Genomic DNA, 23,232 nt, shown 5'->3' on the forward strand with positions numbered 1-23,232 from the left:
CTCCAAGCCTGGGTCTTCGTCTCCAGTCTTCAAGTACATCGGCCAGGCAGCACGTGGCTGTCTGGTCCGATCGTAGTCTTCGACAAAAGCGTGTAGTTAGCCGGGGCGGCCACCACCCCAGGTCATTCTGTTACGGTGCGCTGTTAGTGTTAAATAAACGTGTTACCTCGAGAGAAGGTGTGCGTCTCAATCGAACCCGCTACAAATGTAACCCATCTAACCCTGACTTTCAAGGGAGACTGTGATGGGGCATGTCCAGAAACGACAAACAGCAGGACGGCAAGGAAATAATATACTTGTGTAAGGGCACGTAATCGTATATTTTATTAAAGATGCACGGTTGACTACATAGAGTGCAAAACAAGTTTGAAATACATGCATAAAAGAAACATGCAATGAAACTGTAATTCTATAATTTCCAGCGAGCAGAATAAGTATTATAAAATTAGTTTGTCTTATGTTCAGGTGTAGATATAACTAGTGCACTGAATCGCAATGACAACACTTTTCCTATCAATCAAACATGCCTTCAAATATAAAGATAGACAAGTCTCTAAATAGTGTTGTGTGCTCTAAGGCAGGATCTAAATAACCTGGCAATTTGATGCCATATCGCTTTTTTAAGTGCACCACATGTATAATATTACAAACACTATGACAATTACCCAAATGACCATGCCAAATGTAACATGCACAGAGAGCCTTGTAGCATCGGTTTTCAACTCATTGATTATCAACTTAAATGTAGAACACCAACAGCAAGAACTAACGTGTGTCGGTTAAGACGGTGGGGGATAATTATTCTTTGGTTCTTTCGGTAAAGTCACGTATAAAGATAAAATAATAAATTAAATAATAGCATACTACGACGTTTCGATTGCAACACAAGCAATTATCTTCAAGTATAAAAGAAATAGCAACAAAAATCTAACCAGAAAACTATAGACAGACATATTAGCAGACAGATATCACAAATATACACACAGAGAGAACACGTATCGGCACAAAGAGAGAGATCGTCTCTGTGACGAGGCCTTAAATAGAGAGAGGGGGCGGGGGTGGAGAGAGGGAGGGGGCAGAGAAAAAATTAGCATGTCAATGAGTGGACGACGACGTGGTAGAGTACGCAAGCTTGAAAATTAGGAGAAAGACACACTAAAATTAAATAACCTAGCAAAATATCGAAATGTAATGTAATGCAACACAGAGAGTCGGTCAACACACAATTAACGCATAGCCTGGTTGATTACGTATTTCAAAGATTGCTAAGTTAGAATTTAAGTGTGAAAATTCCAAAGAGAGAACACAGGCAGAGAGAGAAAACAAAAAACCCAGAGAGAGAGAAAAAAGATAAGCTTAAAACTTCTCCGTAGAAGTGGTTCAATCTTAATTTATTATTTTATCTTTATACGTGACTTTACCGAAAGAACCAAATAATAATTCCTGCAGTCACGAAAGCTCCAAATTAAGATTGAACCACTTCTATGGGGAAGTTTTAAGCTTATCTTTTTTAAAATCCTTTATATTAAGTTCACTTGCTTGCTTGCTCGCTTATGACCGTGCAAATCTTTCGGTCGTTTTTTAACCCACTTCCCGTGATCCAATCGAGCTGACATTTTGCACACAGACTCGTTGTGCGTGACAATTTATTTTCGTGAAAACATTTTTCCTAAATTTTCCACTTTCTAGGAATTTTTTTTTTTCATATTTAATTTAAAATACCAATGTGATAAAAATGAAACTCTTACTCAAGAAAAACAGAAATGAATAATAAAATAAAACCGATGCCACGCATATAAAGGATTTATAGTGAAAAACTTTGTTTTTACGGGTTAATTATCTCTCTCTCTCTCTGGGTTTTTGGTTTTCTCTCTCTGCCTGTGTTCTCTCTTTGGAATTTTACACTTAAATTCTAACTTAGCAATCTTTGAAATACGTAATGAACCAGGCTATGCGTTAATTGTGTGTTGACCGGCTCTCTGTGTTGCATTACATTACATTTCTATATTTTGCTAGGTTATTTAATTTTAGTGTGTCTTTCTCCTAATTTTCAAGCTTGCGTACTGTACCACGTCGTCGTCCACTCATTGACATGCTAATTTTTTTCTCTGCCCCCTCCCTCTCTCCGCCCCCGCCCCCTCTCTCTATTTAAGGCCTCGTCACAGAGACGATCTCTCTCTTTGTGCCGATACGTGTTCTCTCTCTGTGTATATTTGTGACATCTGTCTGCTTATATGTCTGTCTATAGTTTTCTGGTTAGATTTTTGTTGCTATTTATTTTATACCTGATGATGATTGCTTGTGTTGCAATCGAAACGTCGTAGTATGCTCTTATTAAATTTATTATTTTATCTTTATACGTGACTTTACCGAAAGAACCAAAGAATAATTCCTACAGTCACGAAAGCTACAAATTAAGATTGAACGGTGGGGGATAATTGAGAAATTACATTAGTCAACATTACATGACTACATCAACACGTCAAGATTGATAAGCAAAAAGAAATGACAATGTTTAACATGATATACAGATGACAATTCATGGGAATGTGGTTCAATGCCTTGAAACAAGGCATTCCCAAGACTTAATTGCAAGGGTTTACTGATGAGAATGTTTAATTGAATAACAAAAACCACCCTCAAAGGGGTATAACTTGGATTAAAATATTTTAAACAAAAGGTCACTGCTGGAGTTAGGATAAAAACAAATCTTATCAATGAGGAATATAGCATTTTCTCTCTAAGGGAAAGTGTCTCATTTCCACAATGTTTGTAAAGTACTGTACTGGAAATACAGCACAGGTTTGCTAGGTGGACACCATTACTCTGAGAGTGTGGACACATTTCTATTTTTTGGTGAGAATAGCAAGAGAAAGGACAGCAGCCTGAAGGAGAGGTATGCGAGCGTGGCGCATACCCCTCCGCCACCCAGCGCCTCTCCCAGACGGGACATGCGCACGAGCGCAGAGGTCACGGACTGGAAGGCGTGGGCCCAGGAGCGGGCGCCATACAGGCCATGCAGAGAGAGGCTGAAGGCACACAACAGCACAACCAACAGCAGCAGTCGGCTCTTGACTCGCGTCTCACAGCATAGCAGAGGCAGCGCCAGGCACCGCCTCGCTCCACGGTGGAGGAGCTGAAGAACCTTCAGGGACTCCACGAATACCAGCAGTGCCAGCACCGCCCTGAGACACTCGTCCAGCGAGGCCAGCTTGCCGAAGGTCACATTGGCATCTGGGAGATCACACATATGAACGTTCAAATTTAGACAACAAATGTAATTGTACGGTAAAGCCCCTGCTTGCCAGATGTTTTATTCAGCCGCAGCAGGGCTGTGCAGCCCTGCAGGAACACCGCTCACCGTGGCCGCGAGCCCCCTGCACCTCCATGGAATGGAGCCGCCTCTTGCTGGCTCTTCCCTTCGTGGTTGTATCTCTCGCTGCCTCTGCCTTCGTTTAGTGTTTATTTTAGTACTAATAATCGGAGCTTAACATCTTAACAGCGATAGCACAGCATGTTGTTACGGTGCCGAGTCATTTGCCCAGTGCCCTGCCCCCCCCCTCCCCCCGGCTGGGCCCGATGCTCTCGGCTAGGCCTCGTGCCGGCCCAGGCGAGTCTGGACCTGTTTTGATGGAATCATGAACGTGCCTGGTGTCCAGGTTATATGGCTTATACGCAGGGACCAACAGTCTTCACGTGAATCGTGGAGTTGTCCCAAACATGTTTTGTGGATCTCCATATGTATGCTGCTAGCTGTTGCTGTGATTCTAGATCACAAAAAAAAATCGTTATCCTGGAGAAATCCAATGAACTATAAAGCTCTTTTTCATAGATGTCCAGTAGGGGTGGGTCAGAAATTTACAACAATCAGACATTTGCAACAACTCAAGGCCAGAAGGATGATAATTAACTGCCTAATCCGGGGTTACCTCAGTCCATACTTCATGGTCGATAAAATAAGAATAACTTTGTGGAAGTCAACAAGCAGCACTTGGTCTCTAGGTTGATTTGCCCCCTAAGTACAGTGCGTGGAATTTAACTCATTGGCTTCGGGCTGAAAATCACTTTTTAGATAATAAATGTGATTGTATATGCGACAATGAGGGATTATCTAATAGTAATAGTCTCGTGAAGTCTAAATATATTTAGATTTCCCCAAAATTTGCAATTAGTTTAAATATATCAATTGGGCTGGATTTCGATTTGTTTTTGTTAATTGAATATATAACAGTCAATGTATCTATATATATATAAAATCGCAAATCTGTCTGTCTGTCTGTCCGTCTGTCTGTCTGTCTGTGTGTGTGTCTGTTTGTCTGTGTGTCGCCAGACCATACGCAGTTTCATTGGACAGCAGTTGCCCCTGGCAACGGGTAGCGACGCATTCGCTGCGGGGTGGACACCATTTTTAATTCCCGTTAAAAATATGCGCACGCATTAACACGCGACTCTGAGGTAAATTCATCAAAGTTTCACGTCCTCTTCACTCCCCCCCCCACCACAATGTGTGCAATTACTATTATAGGGTCGCCTCAGCCGGGTGGGCAATTTAGGCAAGGCCGGAGGCTCTGCACGGTACTAGGCCTCGACACCCCACCACACTATAGGCCGTACATATTACTGCACAGCGGCCCAGGAGATCATGGCTGGGGGGGGGGGGCAGGGGTAGCAGCCCATCTGTGTATATATGTAAGGTTATTAAGAAATATATTTTTCACCCGGGCAACGCCGGGTACTTATGCTACTATTTAAATAACATGGATATTTTTTATATGAGAATCCTTTTTATTGCTTCTATTCAAGTATGAGAATAGGTTTTCCCCTTTTTTCTGGCAACGGTGTTAGACCGTTGAGACTAGGCTCAAAAGAAAGCTGTCTCTGGTGTGGACCAATCAGTTTTGAAGACAATGCATATATTATCAGACTATGTTTTTTGTTTGCATTCTGACCATAAGTATTGTGGTTAATGCGGACATGATTCCTTGTGAAAGGATTCAGTTGAATGTTTTAACATCTTAATACCTGTTTTGTTGCCAGAAAAAAGGGAAAAATCTATTCTCATATTTTGGTACTGGCAAAGGTGGTCCCATGATCTATTCAAGTACTTTTGAATAATAAGTAATTTTACCTTGTAAATGAACTAGACAATTCTACCCTGAGGCCCGAGACAACCGTTCAATGTTAAGTTATATAGTATTTAGATAACATCTTCACTGTACATACCTTGAGTGTGTTTGAGAAGAGTCTCTTTGAGAGCCACATATGATTTGTAATAAATTGTGACCAAGGTTATCCTTAGGACAAAGCTGGTAATTTCCACAAAATGGATGGCATTGCTAAAGTAGGCCATTTTTTCTTTCTTAAATTTCAGAATTTCGTCACCCAAGAGAAAAAAGCTCAAGACCGAAATTGAGGTATAAGCAGCCATGGTAACCACAAACCAAATATTTTCACTCATATGTATAGAAAACACTGCGAGATGGCCTTGTGGTGTTGCAACACCTAGAAACGAGACAGACAAAAATTAAATAATGCAATTAAAACGGTAAAAAAAACGTTATTCTAAATATTCAGTTGGAATTTAATTGAGGTCATGAATAGATAAATGTATTAAACCAGGGGTCCTCAAACTACGGCCCGCGGGCCACATGCGGCCCGCCGAGGACATTTATCCGGCCCATGGTCACTAATTGGGCTGCGCTTGTGAGCACTACGTCGACACTATGAAACTCAACATAAAGATAAATATGATTGTTTGGTCGGAGAAGTGAGAAAAGATCAAATATTAAAACTGAAAAATACATTAACAACTCAGCAAAATACTTTTGTGAAGCAGAAGCAGCTAAATATTTCATCACTGCGAGCAAGTTTTCAAGTTGCCAAGCTAATAGCGTGCACTGGCAGATCATTCGTGGAGGGAGAATTTGTTAAAGAATGCCTTCTTTCTGTTGCCAAAGAGATGTGTCCAGAGAAGGCCGATTTATTTAGTACAGTGAGTCTTTCAGGACCTACAATTACACGGAGGATTGAAGAAATGGGAGACAATTTGCATCAACATTTGCAAAACTCCGCAAAAAAACTTTCCTATTTTTCCTTGGCACTCGACGAAAGCAATGATGTTCGTGATTCTGCACAACTTCTAATTTTTATTCGTGGGACGAATGACTATTTCGTAGTCACAGAAGAGCTTGCTGCACTGCAAAGCATCAAAGGAACAACTACAGGAGAGGATATCTATGAAAAGGTTTGCCAAACTGTGAATGGTTTGGAGCTGAACTGGGCTAAACTAGCCAGTGTGACAACTGATGGTGCTCCTAGCATGGTGGGGTCTAATAAAGGAGTAATTGCTCGCATTAACCAAGAGATGGACAAACATAACCATTCTCATCCAATAGCCATACACTGCCTCATCCACCAACAAGTGCTGTGTAGTAAATCACTGAAGTGGGACTGTTATGAAAATTGTGGTATCTTGTGTTAACTTCATTAGAGCTCATGCACTAAACCACAGACAATTTCAGGAATTTCTGTCTGAGCTAAATGTTGACTATGAAGATGTTCTGTACCACACAGAAGTCCGTTGGCTGAGTCGAGGGAGAGTTTTGAAACGTTTCTATGACTTACTTCCACAGATTACAGCTTTTCTGATTTCAAAAAACAAAGAAGTACCAGAGTTCAATGATGCAGAATGGAAATGGCACCTTGCCTTTCTGACAGATGTAACAGAGCTACTCAACAGTTTCAATGTGCAACTTCAAGGAAAGGGGAAGCTCATCTGTGATATGCAATCGCATGTCAAAGCATTTGAAGTAAAATTAGGCCTCCTCATCAAACAAGTGAAGGAGGAAAACTTCTGCCATCTCCCCACAACTCAAAATCTGTTAGCGGAAAAAAACATTGGTTGCATTCCCAAACAAAACATGTGTGGATTCACTGGATAAATTGCAAAAGGAGTTCCAATTTAGATTTAAAGAGCTTCATCTCCATGAACAGGACATACAGCTTTTCCGTAACCCATTTTCTATTGACATTGAAAATGTGGATACAATTTACCAAATGGAACTGGCTGAACTGCAGAATTGTGACTCTCTGAAAGACGCATTCAAGTCAAGCAGCCTTCATAATTTTTATGCATATCTCCCCTCTGAGACATATCCTTATCTCAGGAACCATGCACTCAAAATGGCAACCATCTTTGGCAGCACTTATGTCTGTGAACAGACTTTTTCCAGAATGAAACATTTCAAATCTCCAACCAGAGCTAGACTAACGGATGCACACTTGCATCACTTGTTATGACTAGCAGTGACAAATATGGAACCGGACATTGACCATCTCATTAGCCAAAAGCAGGCCCATAGTTCCCATTGAAATACTGGCAAGTTTGTGGATTTAACTTTACTTGTTCTTAATTTTAAATATTGTATTTGTTCCCGTTTTGTTTCTTCACTTCAAAATAAGATATATGCAGTGTGCATAGGAATTTGTTCATAGTTTTTTTTAACTATAGTCCGGCCCTCCAACGGTCTGAGGGACAGTGAACTGGCCCCCTGTTTAAAAAGTTTGAGGACCCCTGTATTAAACTGTTGATAGAAAGCACAATAGGTTTATTTGAAGCACAGCTAGTGTGTGCATGCATACCCGGACAAATGCATTCACCAGCTGCGCTTCAAAAACACCTGCCACACTTTAAAAATATGTAATTTTGCATTGCAGTGCCTCGCAAATTTGAGGAAGAATTAGCAACACGATTCCAAAAATCCCCCGAAAATGTGCAGGTTGTAGGAGTTTTTAGCCACCTAATTTTTTTTTAATCTGTGAAAATTCTCAGATTCCTAAATTTTTCTCCCCTGCAGATTACGGGAGTTGCCACGAACCGTGGGTATACCGTACATTTTAGGACTTGCGGAGTTTTGGCCTTTGTAATCATTGTTAAGTTCTTTGGCACAGACATGAAAACCAGCTTTCTGTCAAACCTGGACCAGAGCATTTCTAACTGCCATTTTCACACCACTCCTACTCAGGATGTTGCAAATCTCGCAGAGTGATGATTTAGGCGTGTGCACTCCACCAGGTTTTAGCTTATGTGAATCTAAGGGATGCCCATGCCACATATCTAGAAACGAAGATGCAAACATGACTACATTGCATTGCAATGAGCAGTGCTATAGCAACGACGGTACAGTGTTGGGTGGCTGCCTCGAGTGGGACACCGTTCCGCAGGGGGCACTGCTCAAAAGTGTAGGAGAGTTGTAAATGAATAAAGCAGCGGCTGCTGGCAGCTACTTCAGGTGTTGTGGTAGTACTGGTGCCGCATTAGCGTGGGGCGGTGATGGCACCGAACGGCAGTTCTGTAAAACAACGGGTCCTCAGATTCGGCTGACCGTGACATCATGAATATAAGTATGGCCATAACAATAGGCACGAATAAATGAATGTGAGCATGACAGTGGTCATGAGTAAATGGACATGGGCATGAAAATGGGTATAATCCAATCAGGGCCGGTAAATTATGTCCAATCAGAAGGAGGGAGAGGGTATTGAAGCAGGCAGACTTTGAGGTATTTTCTGCTGGTGATGAGGGAGGCTACACAGCTTGACCAAATAAGGAGTTAGTGCTGATACGACCCACGTGCGTGATGCCTGATCGGTGCTCCACAACTGGGTATATTACCACTGCTTGGGGGTGAATGGTGCACACAACGTGAATTCGGATGCCGCATTTTATTTTAGGGTAAATAAAAATCCACTAAAACATACTGAAGTTGTTTGTGTATATCAATTGCTAAGGCATAGCTATCGCAAGAATAAGCACTATTCAACTGCCAGCATTAGTGGTTTAATACAGGAACGTAATTTGAAGTCTCCCTGTTCTGGGCCGGCGAATACGGGATGATTCATTGCTTGTGTAGCAAAGTGCCTGCTCGCAATTGTGTGTTCCTGAGCGCGTTTGACTGTACAACGGCCTTATTTGATTACTACATATGCAGGGAGTTCTACATTATTGCATAAACATGCCAAGCTGTGAATGGACTTGCAGATGTTACAATTCCATGATTAATTGTGGGAGGCTGTTGAGTAGTAGTGCATGCCATTGTATAGTATTTGTGCTGCGTGCAAGCGTGCATGTGCGTGCTATTGCACTTAGTGGGGTAATTACGCTTTCGATTGAAAACTCCCCCACTGTAGGATCGCAACCTTATCGTGGTGGTCAGGTTTGCATGTTCCAATGACCCTCAGAACTATGTCACATGGAGTCTTGTACTCCTGGTAGGGTCTCCCTTGACAAAGAGGTCTGGGGGAGGTTTCAAACCAATAACAGTCAAAAAAAATTGCCCCTTATGAATGGTTAAAAAATAAAATAAAAACAGAGAACCTCGCCCAGACACCACCACCAGGCCTGGAGCCAGGCCTGGGGGTGGTATTCGCCGGCAAGCACCTGATGACCCACGTAATCCGGTTGGGCCCAGCCTAAAATGGCTTTGTAGCGCCGTTCTGTAGGCCCACCAGCCGCAGGACCAAGGGTGAGAGGTGGGTGCGATGCCAGTATGGCAGGGAGAGGAATGGTCTCAGATGGATTGGACTTTGGCAATGGACACTCCCTATTGGGACGTGGAATGTCACGTCACTGGGGGGTGTGGGGGGGGGAGGTGCTGGAGCTGGTGGACGAAGTGGAAAGGTACCGACTATATATAATCGATCTCACCACCACACACAGCATTGGCAGTGGAACCAAACTTCTCAATTGGGGGTAGTCTATTCCGGAGTAACCCCTGGTGAGAGTCCCCGGGCAGGTGTGGGGATACTCACAAGCTCCTGGCTGGGTACTGTTCTGTTGAAGTTTGTCCCAGTGGATGAGAGGGTCGCCTAAATGAGACTTCTGGTCTCAGAAAGGAAAACTCTGACTGTTGTCTGTGCTTATGCACCAAACAGCTGTTCAGAGTATTTGGCCTTCTTGGAGATCCTGGGTGCAATGCTCAATAGAGTGCCGCCTACCGACTCCATAGTCTTACTAAGTGACTTCAATGCTCACGTGGGAAGTGTTGTATATAGGCCTTTTTCCAAAAAATAAGATTAAGAATAATTCTGCCAATTTTTTTTTTAATAATCAACCGCGGGGTCGCTTGGAGCACAGACAAAATGTAACCCCCACCCACACCCCACAACAGCTGCCTTTCAGAAACACGGAGCCGGAGATAGAGGTAATAAAAAAACCCTTGGTACAAAGGAAGGAGAGGGGGAAGCTCTCTAATGAGATTCTGGGGAGATCTCATCAAACTTCAAAGGCCAGCTTGTCCAGGGCGGCGAAAACCAAACAGGCAAGTTTTTAGGTTATGTTAGTTAACGGAAAAATCCAAAAACTTAGTGACAAGAATAAGTGAACATCATAGACCCACACACTTACTCCAATGAAGAACCAGGCTACAATCTACATCAGTGGATTATTATTTCTCAATTATTAATTCAATACTAATGTTATTTTTTAAATCTTTATCTACGCGACCTGACCAAAGCATCAAAGAATGAATTCTGGCAGTCAGGGATGTTCTTAAGCCAAAATGTAATTCTCCAACCTCGGGATATCAAATAATAATAATAACTCGAGAACAAACAGCACAAACCCTGGATACAGACGGGGGAACGAAGGTTAATAAAACCCTAGGAATATACGTGGTAATAACCATGATAAATGACAAACCAAATAATAATTATGAAGAATTAGACCAAGGGTCATCCAGAAGAATAAAAAGGCGAAGTAGGTCAACCACGTGCAACCAAGATAAAATGTCTTCCATAGAGAAATCCTCCCAGCCGCCTTTGTCTCCCAGCAGCACGTGATAGCAAGATTTGCACACAGGTAAAAGAGCATCCCCTTCTATTGATGACAGGAAGGCTTTGATTAAACTTATATTACCCCAAAATTTTTTTACAAATGCACACACGTACCCAAAACAACAGGAAAATGCCACCGGACAGGAATCAGGCCAGGGTGAGACTTAACAGATGGCTTAATAAACAAACACACACACACGGACAACTCCCCCCCCCACAGCAAAGCGACATCAAACGAATTCCGGTCCATTGTGAGAAGGCGAGCTGAGGTGGGCGAATTTTCATTTAAGCACGAACACAGTTCAAGCTTTTCAGTCTTGCAAAGGAACTAGAGGGGCATGGCCTCGAGATCAACCATAAGTGTCGCCTCGCAGAGAGAAGGGACGATGTGTTGTTAAGAGCTGAGTTTGGCATGGGCTGACAGAGTATCGCTGAAAGTCTTATTCTACATTTGTCCTGATGTTTTGAGTCGCTTGCAAAGTCAAAGATTGCGATAAGTTGTATGGTACTAAGCTTTCACAGTCGTTTAAGGGGTGTGCGAATACAATTACAAGTTTTGAGAGTGGATGCCAGCGGACGAGCAGCTGCAGCTGGAGTTGAACTGACGAGCAACGACGAGCAATCAACCGGGAGAAAGGGCAGAAAGCGCCAAGCATCGACCAAGCAAGCATCGCACAAGACCAGCAGCAGCGCCAGCCGCGCCATCGAGCAAGGGTGCCTGCCACCAGCGAACGAGCGCATCGTTCATCGCCAGAGAGCTCGGAGCCGGAGAGAGTGCGCAGCAGCGCCAGCCGCGCCATCGAGCAAGGGTGTCAGCTGCCAGCGGACGAGCGACAAGAGCATCTTCAAGGACAAGCATCGTGCCGACGCAGCTCATCCAGCAGCGGAGAGAGCCGGCAACTAACAGCAGACACGCCCCGAGCGAGAGGGGGAGCAACGAAGCCGTTTGTATAATACGCCCACCCTCACACACTCAACGCTCCGCAGAGAACAAACTAAAATTTGGTACAAGGAATGCCCAACCTCGGCGTCTGCTTTACGCAAAGAATTGATCAAAGAAGACACACGCACACAACACACATATCGGGACGAATAAAATTGTTCCAAAAAGTTATCTTTGTGTTTCAAGAAGGGTTGCTATTCCAAGGTGGTGCGTTAAATATCAACTGATCGTGAAAAGCATTTGCTGCCCGTCGAGTTACATGAATACGATTGTTAGAAGCATTTTAGTCATTCGTTTTCGTTAATTGCATAATCTTGACAATGATTTAATTGACGTATACTTTTGCCTTCGGGATATAATAATCTTTTTATTGCCTTTCGTATGAATATCGTCGCATGCCTGTTTAAGGACTTTTCCCTATCGCCGTATATGCTCGCGTTACTCGGTGGAATTAATCAATTGTTCGGTTGCCCAGTTTAACAATGTAATCATTGATGGTTAAATGTACGGATCAATGAGGGGAACTTCCCCAGTGGTGCTGTGCTGATAATTCCAAGCATAAGAGTTCGCATATTAGAGTGTTATGTTTTGTTTAGAAATTAAAATTGCTTAACACAGTGTCCTGAGTGGTTCCTTCGTGAGTTCATGCATAATAATGTTATTTATAAGAACTGTATCCTGCGTTGAGATTTGCATTTTGAGACCGAACATAAACACACTAAGACATAATCAGTAAATGGTAAAGCGAGAATAATTGTATTATTCCAATTGATAATACAACCCTAGACAACGAAGCCGAGCTTAATTTAGCATAATTACATTACACTTGGATAACTTCATACAACTCGTATTATCCCGATTGATAATACGACCCTAGACAACGAAGCTAAGCCTAATTATAATAACCGAATACATTAGTATAATCGCATACATTCGCATAACTTAATACGATAACATCCATAATTAGCATAATAAATGCGCATAATTATATAAAATAGCAAAATTTACGCTAATTACGCATTTCCCCAATCTTCTTTTCAGTTTTTTTTAAATTAATTTTTCAAGACCCGACATATATACAACAGAAGCGATGGAGATACCTGGAAAGGCGTGATTGGGAGGAATGGCCCCCCTGATCTGAAGCCAAATGGTGAGATGTTATTGGAATTCTGCACTAGTCACAGAATGTCAATAACAAACACCGTGTTCAAGCACAAGGATGTTCACAAGTGTACTTGGTACCAGAGCACCTTGGGCCGGAGGTCAATGATTGACATTATAGTTGTATCATCGCACATAAGGTTGTATGTTCTGGACACTCGGGTGAAGAGAGGGGCCAAGCTGTCAACTGATCACCACCTGGTGGTAAGTTGGATCCGACGCTTGGGGCACTGACCATATAGATCTGGAAGGCCCAAACGAATAGTGCAGGTTTTCTGAAAACATCTGGCGGAAGACCCAGTGCAGAAATATTTCAACTTCCACCTCCTGGAAAACTTCTCCTACACTTCAGGGGAGGTCATGGACATTGAGACCGAGTGGACGATGTTTAGGACCTCGATTGTTAATGCAGCTGCGAAAAGCTGTGGTCTGAAGGCAGTTGGTTCCTGTCATGGCAGCAACCCAAGACCCACTCGTGGACACTAGTAGTGAGGGAAGCTGTCAAGTTAAAGGAGGATTTCCGAGCAATGCTTGGAAAAAGTTATCCCGATTCTATGGAGAGGTACCGGCTTGCCAAGAGGGCGGCAGTGGTAGCAGTCGCTGAAGTGAAAGCCTGGGCATGGGGGGAGTTTTGAGAGGCAATGGACAGGGACTACTGTGCAGAATCAAAAATGTTCTGGCAAACTATTCGATGCCTTAGGAGGGGTCGACGGGATGTGGCCCAGGCTGTTCTCTGTAAGGATGGCTTAACATTGAACTCAACGAAGGAGATAGTAGAGAGGTGGAAGCAACACATTGATGAGCTCCTCAACCCGGTGGACATGCCCCCTCTCAGGATCGAGAGGAGCCAGTTGAGGTGGTTCAGGCACCTGGTATGGATGCTCCGTGGTTGACTTCCCCTGGAACTCTACGAGGCATGTCCAACTGGACGAAGACGCCGGGGCCGGCTCAGGACACGCTGGTGGGACTATGTCGCTCGGCTGACCTGGGAACGCCTGATAATTCCCCAGGAAGAGCTAGAGTCTGTCATCAGGGAAAGGGAGGTTTGGACCGCCCTACTTAACATGATGCCGCCGCAACCTTCACTAGGACAGGCGAATGAGAAAAGAACGAATGGAACGTTTGAAAACTAATTTCTTTCAAGCAGCTTTTTGGGTTCAGTTTGTTGCCCTTTTAGTAGTGGCATACACCATTGCCCACTGTGTCAGGTGGATGCAACAAAAAGGGGGAGTTTCATTCCTGTAAAGCGGAACTAAACGTTCCCCTTCCCTTGCTTGCATTAACTGAGTTGTGACAGGTCCCAAAGTGTCTAGCTACAGCTCTGCATATATATTATACAGTACTCTCAATTAATGCCACACACTCACCAGATGGAGAGAAACCCAGAAGCAGATTAATATGGCAAAGCAGATTTGTGTTTGCGTTGAACACCGTTAGCTCTGTGGTGAGTGCCGCCGTGCGGGAGTCTAGCCAGGAGTTTTCCTTCAGGTACGCAAGAGTGTCGGTGGCGTTTGCTGCATCATTTATCAAGTCCACCAAGTAACCGTCACTCCCGAGTGAATCTGCAAAGAAACACCAAGCATCATCGCCACAGATTAAAGCAATTTGAAAGCCCATTCTCCAGGTCGAGAATCTCATTGTATATCAATGCTTTGGAGCGTTTTACTGTGGGCATAAACGCAATCTCAAGTCCCCTTATATTTCACAAACATTCAAAAACTATTGTGCTCTATACACTTTGTTTTCACTCAGTAGACCATTTATAACGCACAATATTAGAAATCCATGTTTTTTTACGATTAGCATAACTTGCTTTCAAATAAAATCATATGAATTAGTTTAACACATAGACTTTCGTGACCAATATCTATAATAAAGGTTATTTGGGTTAGATCGCTAAAATATAAATACGTCGTTAATTAAGACCGAAACAACAGGACTTCACAATTATGGTTATCGTCTGATGCAGCTGGTTGTCATTACCAGCGAAACAAACTGGAATTGTAAATGTGGTATTACTCTCCAACACACTGGTGTGCTGAAGTAGTAACTAATTGGCATGTGTTGTTTACGTGACAAACCTTACTAATTGGCTTTGTCAGGTGGTGGCGAGTCTAATGACACATTATACTTACGTGATCTAATCCCAAAAAACCTTTATTATAATAAATACCTTTGAAAATAAACTGTAGCAACAAAATCTTACCGAAGTTAATTAGGGTGCTTTCTCCTTCTAGATTCTGGTAAATCCAGTATTTGTCTTTCTCATCATCTATTATGTTTGATTTTACCCAGGCCTTCGTATAGTTACTAGTATCCCTTTCTGGTGGAAAGTATTCGACATCTTCCAACATTTTCACATAATTCATCTCACTTGGTGCTGTCATTAATATAGACACAACATGAATTTATACTTCATCAAACCAAAAATATGCAGCAGTTAAGGTAAATTAAGTCGAGAATAACATTGAACATGCATTTGAAAGAGCATGTCCTTGAGTGTTACTGTAAGCTTTTCTCCTTAGAAACTTGGTAGACATATTGTAAAATGCAATACAACTCAAATTAAAATGTATTCTTAACACTTGATTTTTTTTCTATTCAGCAAATAAACTCTATTAACTGGATATGTATAGTTTGTGAAACAATATTGTTTAACCATTTGATTTCTACCACTATGTAAAGTAATATTGCGTATCATAGTACGTGTTTTTTTTTTAATGAAAACGAATGTAAAACAACAACATTTATCCTGGAATAGTAAAATGTGAAAGTGTTTACCTTTTGTGTATCTCTTCTGTCTCAACTGAACCAGCCCAATTAAAACAATTTCAAAGGACTTTGTCTTGTTGAGATAATTGTTTTCGGCAACTGTGCTGGAATGGGTTTGAATCATGTATGGTAAGATTGAGTTAGACACCCAGTCCCAATAGTCTAGGATATCAGCAACCTGGAGGGAGAAAATTAAATCTGAGAATATTTAGTCCCACTAAAATAGAACATGATTTAAATCATTAACTTTGGCAAAAGGGGTTTTTCTCTAAGTGGATAGTTATTTTTGCACTTTTAACTAAAATATTGCATTGAACAATCTGTGGGTATTCGAACAAAGTAGATGAAAAGTAACAGTAAAAACACCAGCGAAACTGCAAAACCTTGAGTTCATATAGTATAGTACTATATAGTATAGTTCATATAGTACTTCTAGAAATATAACAAGAATGCTTAATATAGTACTTGCTTTTTTTTTAATATGGCTTTGGTTTGACGTCTGTGACAGAATGTGAGCATGCATGTGTGAGTGTTTTGTGATCTCCAAGTGAATGGTGTTTTAGAAGTGTCAATGATTATTATCGATGTAAATTAAACCCAACTATTTTATTTATCAGGTAAAGCCCACTGAGCTATTAGCTCTTTTTCAGAAGCTACCTGGCCCCAAATGATAGCTCAACGAAGTGGATTATCGTGTGGAAATTTATATCAGCCAAATAATCTAAACGCTTGTTTCTAATCATCACATCACATCTCCGAAGCGAATCAGGCTCAGGCCTAGGTCGTGCATGATGTGCGACCACTACAAAGCAACAGGGTTATCATAGCTCTATGGGTTTTTGGTGGGCAGCAGAGGGAAGTGTGAGAACATAGTTTTACTGTACTTCCATGCCACCGTGTCTATGCTCCCTGATTTCACCAACCTGCACTAAACACAGTGGTGAATTAAGATCACTAACAACCATGACCTGAATGTATGTAGAACTTCTTTCGCACCATACGTAGCCAGCCGTGCCAATCGGAGATGTGGGAGGACAACAAACTAAACAGAAAACGCAATTCTAAAGAAATGAGTTTTCAATCTTTTATCAATCCAAAGCCTTCATCCATCATAAAATTTATAAAGGAGCTGCACATTTTGGAGCTCGCATTTATAATCTTCATTATGTAGATTTAACTTCTTTCGCACCGTACGTAGCCAATCGTTAAGCAATATAATGTATGGACGTTGTATTTAATGCGCTGTATACTGTACGTATATTTTGACCTCTGAAATAATGTTAACTTCTGTATAAAGTGAAGTAAAATGTGTTATAAATTGTCAACCGATGTAAATATTGTTGTTTCATTGACAACTGAAAACAAGTATCGACTGTATATGCTGCACGCTTAAATAGCGTAAAATGGATTTCACTTACGGTTTCAAATTTTCTCGTAATGAATGTTTTCTCTGTATTCGTTTTAAAATGAATGGCCGAACCATTCACATGTGTGTATGCTACAAAAAACAGCGGCACCAGGTAAAGGACACTAAAAAGTATCTTTAGGCGTAGTAACTTTTGTAAAGTCCGTCCGAAAATGAGGCGATTTGCCTTTGCAAAAGATGGCTCTATTGGAAGAAATACAATGATAAGCATTAACAATTAAACCGACTATTTTTACCATTTTGTTATGAACAAAAATATTACATTTTTCCTCCCCAGATAATTGTTTTAATTTACCTAACCTAAAAATAAAATTACAGGAAGAGCATTAAGCAGTCCCTCTCATTAAACCTCTTTCCGTTCCTCTCTTAAAACCTCTTCTCTATTGTCCATTCTCTTCCCTCGTCCCCTCGCCCCTCTACTCCAGCCCGTCCCTCTCCTACCCCCCGCCCCCTCCCACATGATCCCTAAGTACCCCTCTATGGCAGCCACTTATTCATCACGCCTTGTACGCCCCTGCCATCTAAATCATTCTGTTCAGTCACCGTTGTTTTTACTATGTTAAGTGCCTTGAGTGAAGGCACTCTTATAAATATAAAATAAACATGTGTTCGAAGGTAATTCTGCATTTATTACAACATTCATAATTTCATGTTACTTTTTTGTACGATATTAATATTGGAAGTTCCACAAGAAGGCGAAATTCTGCATAACATCGAAACATTAACCTACCTTGCAGTTGGCTTGAGTGCAGAGCACTGTGAACCTCTACGTATGATTGTATTATCTCTCGGTTGTGAAAATGCTTTGCCTTTTTCCACAGTAAATACTTCCCAAATGCAGAGACAATGTTCTGAAAAAATAATTGTTCCAGTATTTAAAAATACAACTATAAATCAGGTAATATTCTGATAACATCAACGTAAAACATCTATTTCAGACCTTTATCAATCCATCGCTAAAGGCCCCCTGCCATGTCAGTAATTGAGGATGACAATATTTAAATTGTTGTCATTAAGAAATGTATACACACTTGATGATTTACAAGTGAATGATTGAATTGGCACATACACAAGCAGAAATGAATGTGAATTATGACTGGGAATACTCAATGTCATATTGCCATACCTATCCTCTGACACTGTAACATATTTTCCACCGTGAAGCCTAGCCTTGACTTTCTAATATTGGCTAGTCCATTTTCTAACAGGAATAATGCAATGATGTCATGAGACATGGCACAGTAGGATTAGCTTCTATTTGTAGAGCAGATGGGCACCTGCCTATTGCTCCCAGAATATTGTGCTTAAAACGTGCTCGTGAATGATGTAAAAAGGGTTTATGGAGTTACTTTTCTTCACGACATAAGATTTGATGAATTATGGGTTCAAAATAAGAAATTTTCTACTTTTGAATGCAAATAAAAGTGTGTGCATTGAATTTTTTGTTTTTACCTATTTTTTTTCATGAAACCTATATTGACTATTTAATTTTACCAGGTAAGGATCACTTGAGCTATATAGCTCTTGTTAAGAAGTGACCTGGCCACAAATGATAGCCCAATGAATTGGCTTATAATACGGACATTTGTATCAGGCTAATACTCAAAGCACATGCTTCTAAATGTGGAGGGAAAAACTGAAGGATCTGGAGAATAATCCACACCAGCATGGGAGGAGAGACACACACACTCCAAATATACGGGCGTTAGGGTCAGGATCGAGCTCACGCCCTCCTGTATACCAAGCGAGGTAGTTAATATCTCACCACCGAGAGATGTTAACTGTAAAGAACAGCATCACTATTACCCTCAACGACTATGAACAAATCACCTGGACTTGGAATGCGCCCGATCTGGTTCGACCTCGAAAGCCAAGCAGATCTGAGCTTGGGCAGTGCTTGAATGGGTGCCCCCCAAGCACAAACAGGTTGTCATAGGGCTGTGGGGCCACGTTGTGTTTATATCCAGTTGTACTATACGTCTATGCTAGCCGCCTTTATTAATCCGCACGGACCACCCAGGGCGTCTCCATGCTCAGACAGGCATTGTGCGGCGCTCATCTCCACTAGTGTAAATTTCATATTCCCATGACAGGGACAATCTATAACAATCACTGACGACTTCACACAAAGTGGTGCCTATTCTGACTGTAAAGATGACAATGATGGCTTGCCTATGTCAGTATTATTATAACTGTTGGTCTCGCGCTAAGGAAGAGAGAACCGCAGCGGCCGCTCCGGCGCCATGGCGAGCGGCGATATGAGCCCCTTTTATTGGTCAAAGGTTCCCCAACCGCCGCTCTGATTGGACGACAAGTTTTCTCGCGTAGCTGGGCGCGACCATTCGTGATTTGATATGGGGGGGCGTGTACGAGTATTAATTATTAAAATGTATAATAGGGTTTTTCCCTTTTTTTCTGGCAACAAAACTGAAGCCTTTATACAAGGAATCATGTGTGCATTAACCACAATACTTGTGGTCCGAATGCAAACAAAAAACACACTGATAATATATGCATTGTCCTTGAAACTGATTGGTCCACACCAGGGACGGCTTTCTTTTGAGCCTCGTCTCAATTGGTGCTAGACCAGAGGACGCCAAAAGGTGCTAGACCACAAGTATTGTGGTTAATGCACACATGATTCCTTGTAAAAAGGTTTCAGATTTTTTCCAGAAAAAAGGGGAAAAACCCTATTGTTATATTTTGGTACTGGCAAAGGAGGTCTAATGATATTAAAATGTACTTTACAACACGAATAGGCCCAGGATTGGCGGGACCTGAATCGTTTTTGAAATTTTGATTTAAAGCTTTCGTGACTGCAGGGATTTATATTCTTGGTTCTTTCAGTAAAGTCACGTAGAAGGGAAATAATAAAATAATTAAAATATTAAACTATAAAATTATCACGACGTTTTTTATATTGGTATTATTTTATTATTTTCCTTCTACGTGACTTTACCGAAAAAACCAAGAATACGTTTAATGAAATCTTGAACTGTAACGCGAGACGAGCCTGTGTCGAAAATTCCAGCTTGATAAGTTTCGTAGATCTGAACGTATTAAGCGTCAAAGATTTGAAAGAATATAAACAGAGAACAGGGCAAATAATAATTTTAAAAAAACGCCATGAATCAGATCCAAATGGTCTGCTTTTATCCAGTTCCAAGCTCGGGTTCATCCATTTCCTTACCTGAAATGTATTATTTTGATTTACACCGTAATAATTTATTTGCTGTTCATAGAAATAATTAATATATAAACAATTATCCAGGCTTTAACAATTCCAATCATCTGGTTTAAAAGTACCGTTTGTATACATACTGTGTTGTAAAACATCTAAATTTGAAAAAGTAAACTTTTTTGTATTCCTTGTATATATATATGTACTCTATAGCAGTGTTAATTCATATGTACTGATGTCTTTATAAGCTTTTACCTTCATGGGTTGAACCAATATTACAGATATTATGAAGGATGAGAAGAATCGAATGAGCCAGCGGTTTGCCTTCTCTGGGCCCCACTCCATGCTGTAGAGAATCGTGAAGAAGCCAGAGCTCAGGACAGCAAGGACTATGAGACACCAGGCTACGCATCTGCAGCCACCGGGCCAAGGGCCCCTCCACGAGCTCTTCTGGCCTGGAGGCCGCTCACTCTCCGAGCGGCTGTTGCGGAATATGAGCACGACCACGAGGCTGACAGGCACCTCCACCAGGCTGCTGAGGAGGCTGATTAGGACGTCGGTGAGAGACAGCGGCCCCACCGCGACCCCGCCTCCCGCCTCGCTGGCCGCCTGCTTCTTGCCGAACCACATGGCATTGGCGATCATCATGAGGAAGAGAAGTGTGATGCAGCAGGAGATGCGATGCACACGGGAGAAGTTGGTCTTGAATGGGCGGATGAAAACAGAAAACCTTGGAAGGGAATTGGAGAGGTTGAATGGAAAACTTCTACATTTAACTTGATCATGATAATCCCCTGCCATTGCTTTTATGTTTTATTTTAATTGTAGAAATATTTACCACATCAAGGGGCCAGGATTGTTTTTATTATCATAAAGATAATATTTCACCTGTAAGACAGTTCTGCCAAGAGACTTCAAGACGATATGTGTTAACTCAAGTCTCAGTGGCAGTAGATCAACGAAGCGGCTTAACATGTGGATATTTATGGCAGCCAAATCTTATCTAAAAAAGTAACAAGCGGAAAGTACCCGGCGTTGCCCGGGCAAAACATATATTTCAAAACTTCTCTTAAAAACCTTACATATACATACTAAGGTATTGTGAAAGCCAAGTAGGCCGTTTGTCCATTTCTCCATGAACAAAATTATGAGAGGCTTGCAGAAGTCTAAAAAGATATAGAAAGTGGGAGGTAAATGGTTGATCTAAAAGGTTACCCAAAATTGTCGACCCATTCCTCAAAAAATATATTTACCCCCGCGTAGGTATATATACCTACACACCCTACATATGTAATGGGTTCCAGAGACACTTGTAGAGGTAACTTCTTGATTACGATACACCACTCCAACAATACTCTGACACAGCCTAGGGACACAGCCTACTCCTAACGTGCCTGACTCTGGCTATGCTCTCGGGTCTTTCGGCTACAATTACCCTAGGGGAGGCTACCTGACCCGACCCAGCCAAGGTGCGGGTCTAGACTCTGGCTTCCTTGGAACTCGCCCTCACAGGGACGTAGAGCCGGGAGTCCCAGAGTCCCACCACTGGCCCGCACAGCATCCCAGCCCTTACAAGGACAAGCGGGACGAGGGGGTCCAGGGTCCTAAGCTGGCTGGTCTTGGGTCTTGAGCTGCGACTGGTCCCGATCGGCTGGGGAGGTCCCCTTTTATGGCCCTTTGCGTGGGATCCTAGATCCCCCGCAGCCCTCCCCCCCCCCGTTGGTGGCACCGAGGGGATTAGCTGTCTGGGGTCGCACTCGAGGGGTGGTGTTGTGTGGGATTGTAGGTCCCCCGCAGCCCCCCCCCCCCCTTGGCGGTACGGAGCACCCTTGCAGATGGACCTCGTCCACCACTGCCGGTGGACGAGGTCCATCACTATAGCAGTGCATATCGACTCTGGTGGTACCTGCTTTAACTACAGCAGTGCATTCTGACTATGGTGGCATCCTGCTATGACTAAAGCAGTGCATATTGACTGTGGTGGTACCTGCTATGATTACAGCAGTGCTTATTGGCTGTGATGGTGCCTGCTATAACTACAGCATCGCATACCGACTGTGGTGGATCCTGCTACCACCACAGCAGTGCATACCAATTTTGGTGGTACCTGCTTTCACTACAGTAGTGCATAATGACTGTGGTGGCACCTGCTATCACTACCGCAGTGCATACTGACTGTGGTGGTAGCTGCTATGATTACAGCAGTGCATACCGACTGTGGTGGGACCTGCTATGATTGTAGCAGTGCATACTGACTGTGTTGGTACCTGCTTTAACTACAGCATTGTGTACCGACTGTGGTGGTTCCTGCTATCACTACAGCAGTGCATACCGACTTTGGTGGTACCTGCTTTCACTACAACAGTGCATACAGACTGTGGTGGGACCTACTATCACTACAGATGTACATACCGACTGTGGTGGAACCTGCTATCACTGCAGCAGTGCATACGGACTGTGGTGGGACCTGCTATGACTACAGCAGTGCATATCGACCCTGGTGGTACCTGCTTTAACTACAGCAGTGCATTCTGACTATGGTGGCATCCTGCTATGACTAAAGCAGTGCATACTAACTGTGGTCGTACCTGCTATGACTACAGCAATGCATACTGACTGTGGTGGGACCTGCTTTCACTACAGCAGTGCATACCGACTTTGGTCGTACCTACTTTCACTACAGTAGTGCATACCGACTGTGGTGGTAACTGCTTTCACTACAGCAGTGCATACCGTTTTTGGTCGTACCTGCTTTCACTACAGCAGTGCATACTGACTGTGGTGGTAACTGCTTTCAATACAGCAGTGCATACTGATTGTGGTGGTACCTGCTATGACTACAACAGTGCATACCGACTTTAGTGGTACCTGCTATTACTACAGCAGTGCATAATGACTGTGGTGGTACCTTCTATC

General features: G+C 42.4%; 1 protein-coding gene across 1 annotated transcript; it reads right to left on the minus strand.

Moving 5' to 3' along the window:
* Positions 1-2,311: 2,311 nt before the first annotated feature.
* LOC144723952 (polycystin-1-like protein 3) lies at positions 2,312-21,043 on the minus strand. Its single transcript, XM_078602734.1, has 8 exons — positions 20,572-21,043; positions 17,866-17,986; positions 17,128-17,318; positions 15,719-15,887; positions 15,144-15,317; positions 14,305-14,499; positions 5,224-5,502; positions 2,312-3,234 (listed from the first exon to the last, which is right to left on the minus strand). Exons 1-8 carry the CDS (start codon positions 20,962-20,964, stop codon positions 2,822-2,824), a joined length of 1,935 nt encoding a protein of 644 aa, XP_078458860.1. The 5' UTR covers positions 20,965-21,043; the 3' UTR covers positions 2,312-2,821.
* Positions 21,044-23,232: the final 2,189 nt, after the last annotated feature.

This window comes from Lampetra planeri, chromosome 19 (genome assembly GCF_965212315.1).
Source record: "Lampetra planeri chromosome 19, kcLamPlan1.2.h2, whole genome shotgun sequence".
Taxonomy (NCBI): domain Eukaryota; kingdom Metazoa; phylum Chordata; class Hyperoartia; order Petromyzontiformes; family Petromyzontidae; genus Lampetra; species Lampetra planeri.

Coding starts and splice junctions, on each gene's coding strand:
- LOC144723952 (XM_078602734.1), bottom strand. CDS start 20,964: ATGATGATCGCCAATGCCATGTGGTTCGGCAAGAAGCAGGCGGCCAGC. Junction 17,319..17,865: donor GCACTCAAGCCAACTGCAAG/GTAGGTTAATGT, acceptor TTCTTCCAATAG/AGCCATCTTTTGCAAAGGCA. Junction 5,503..14,304: donor TCTGGGTTTCTCTCCATCTG/GTGAGTGTGTGG, acceptor TCTCGTTTCTAG/GTGTTGCAACACCACAAGGC.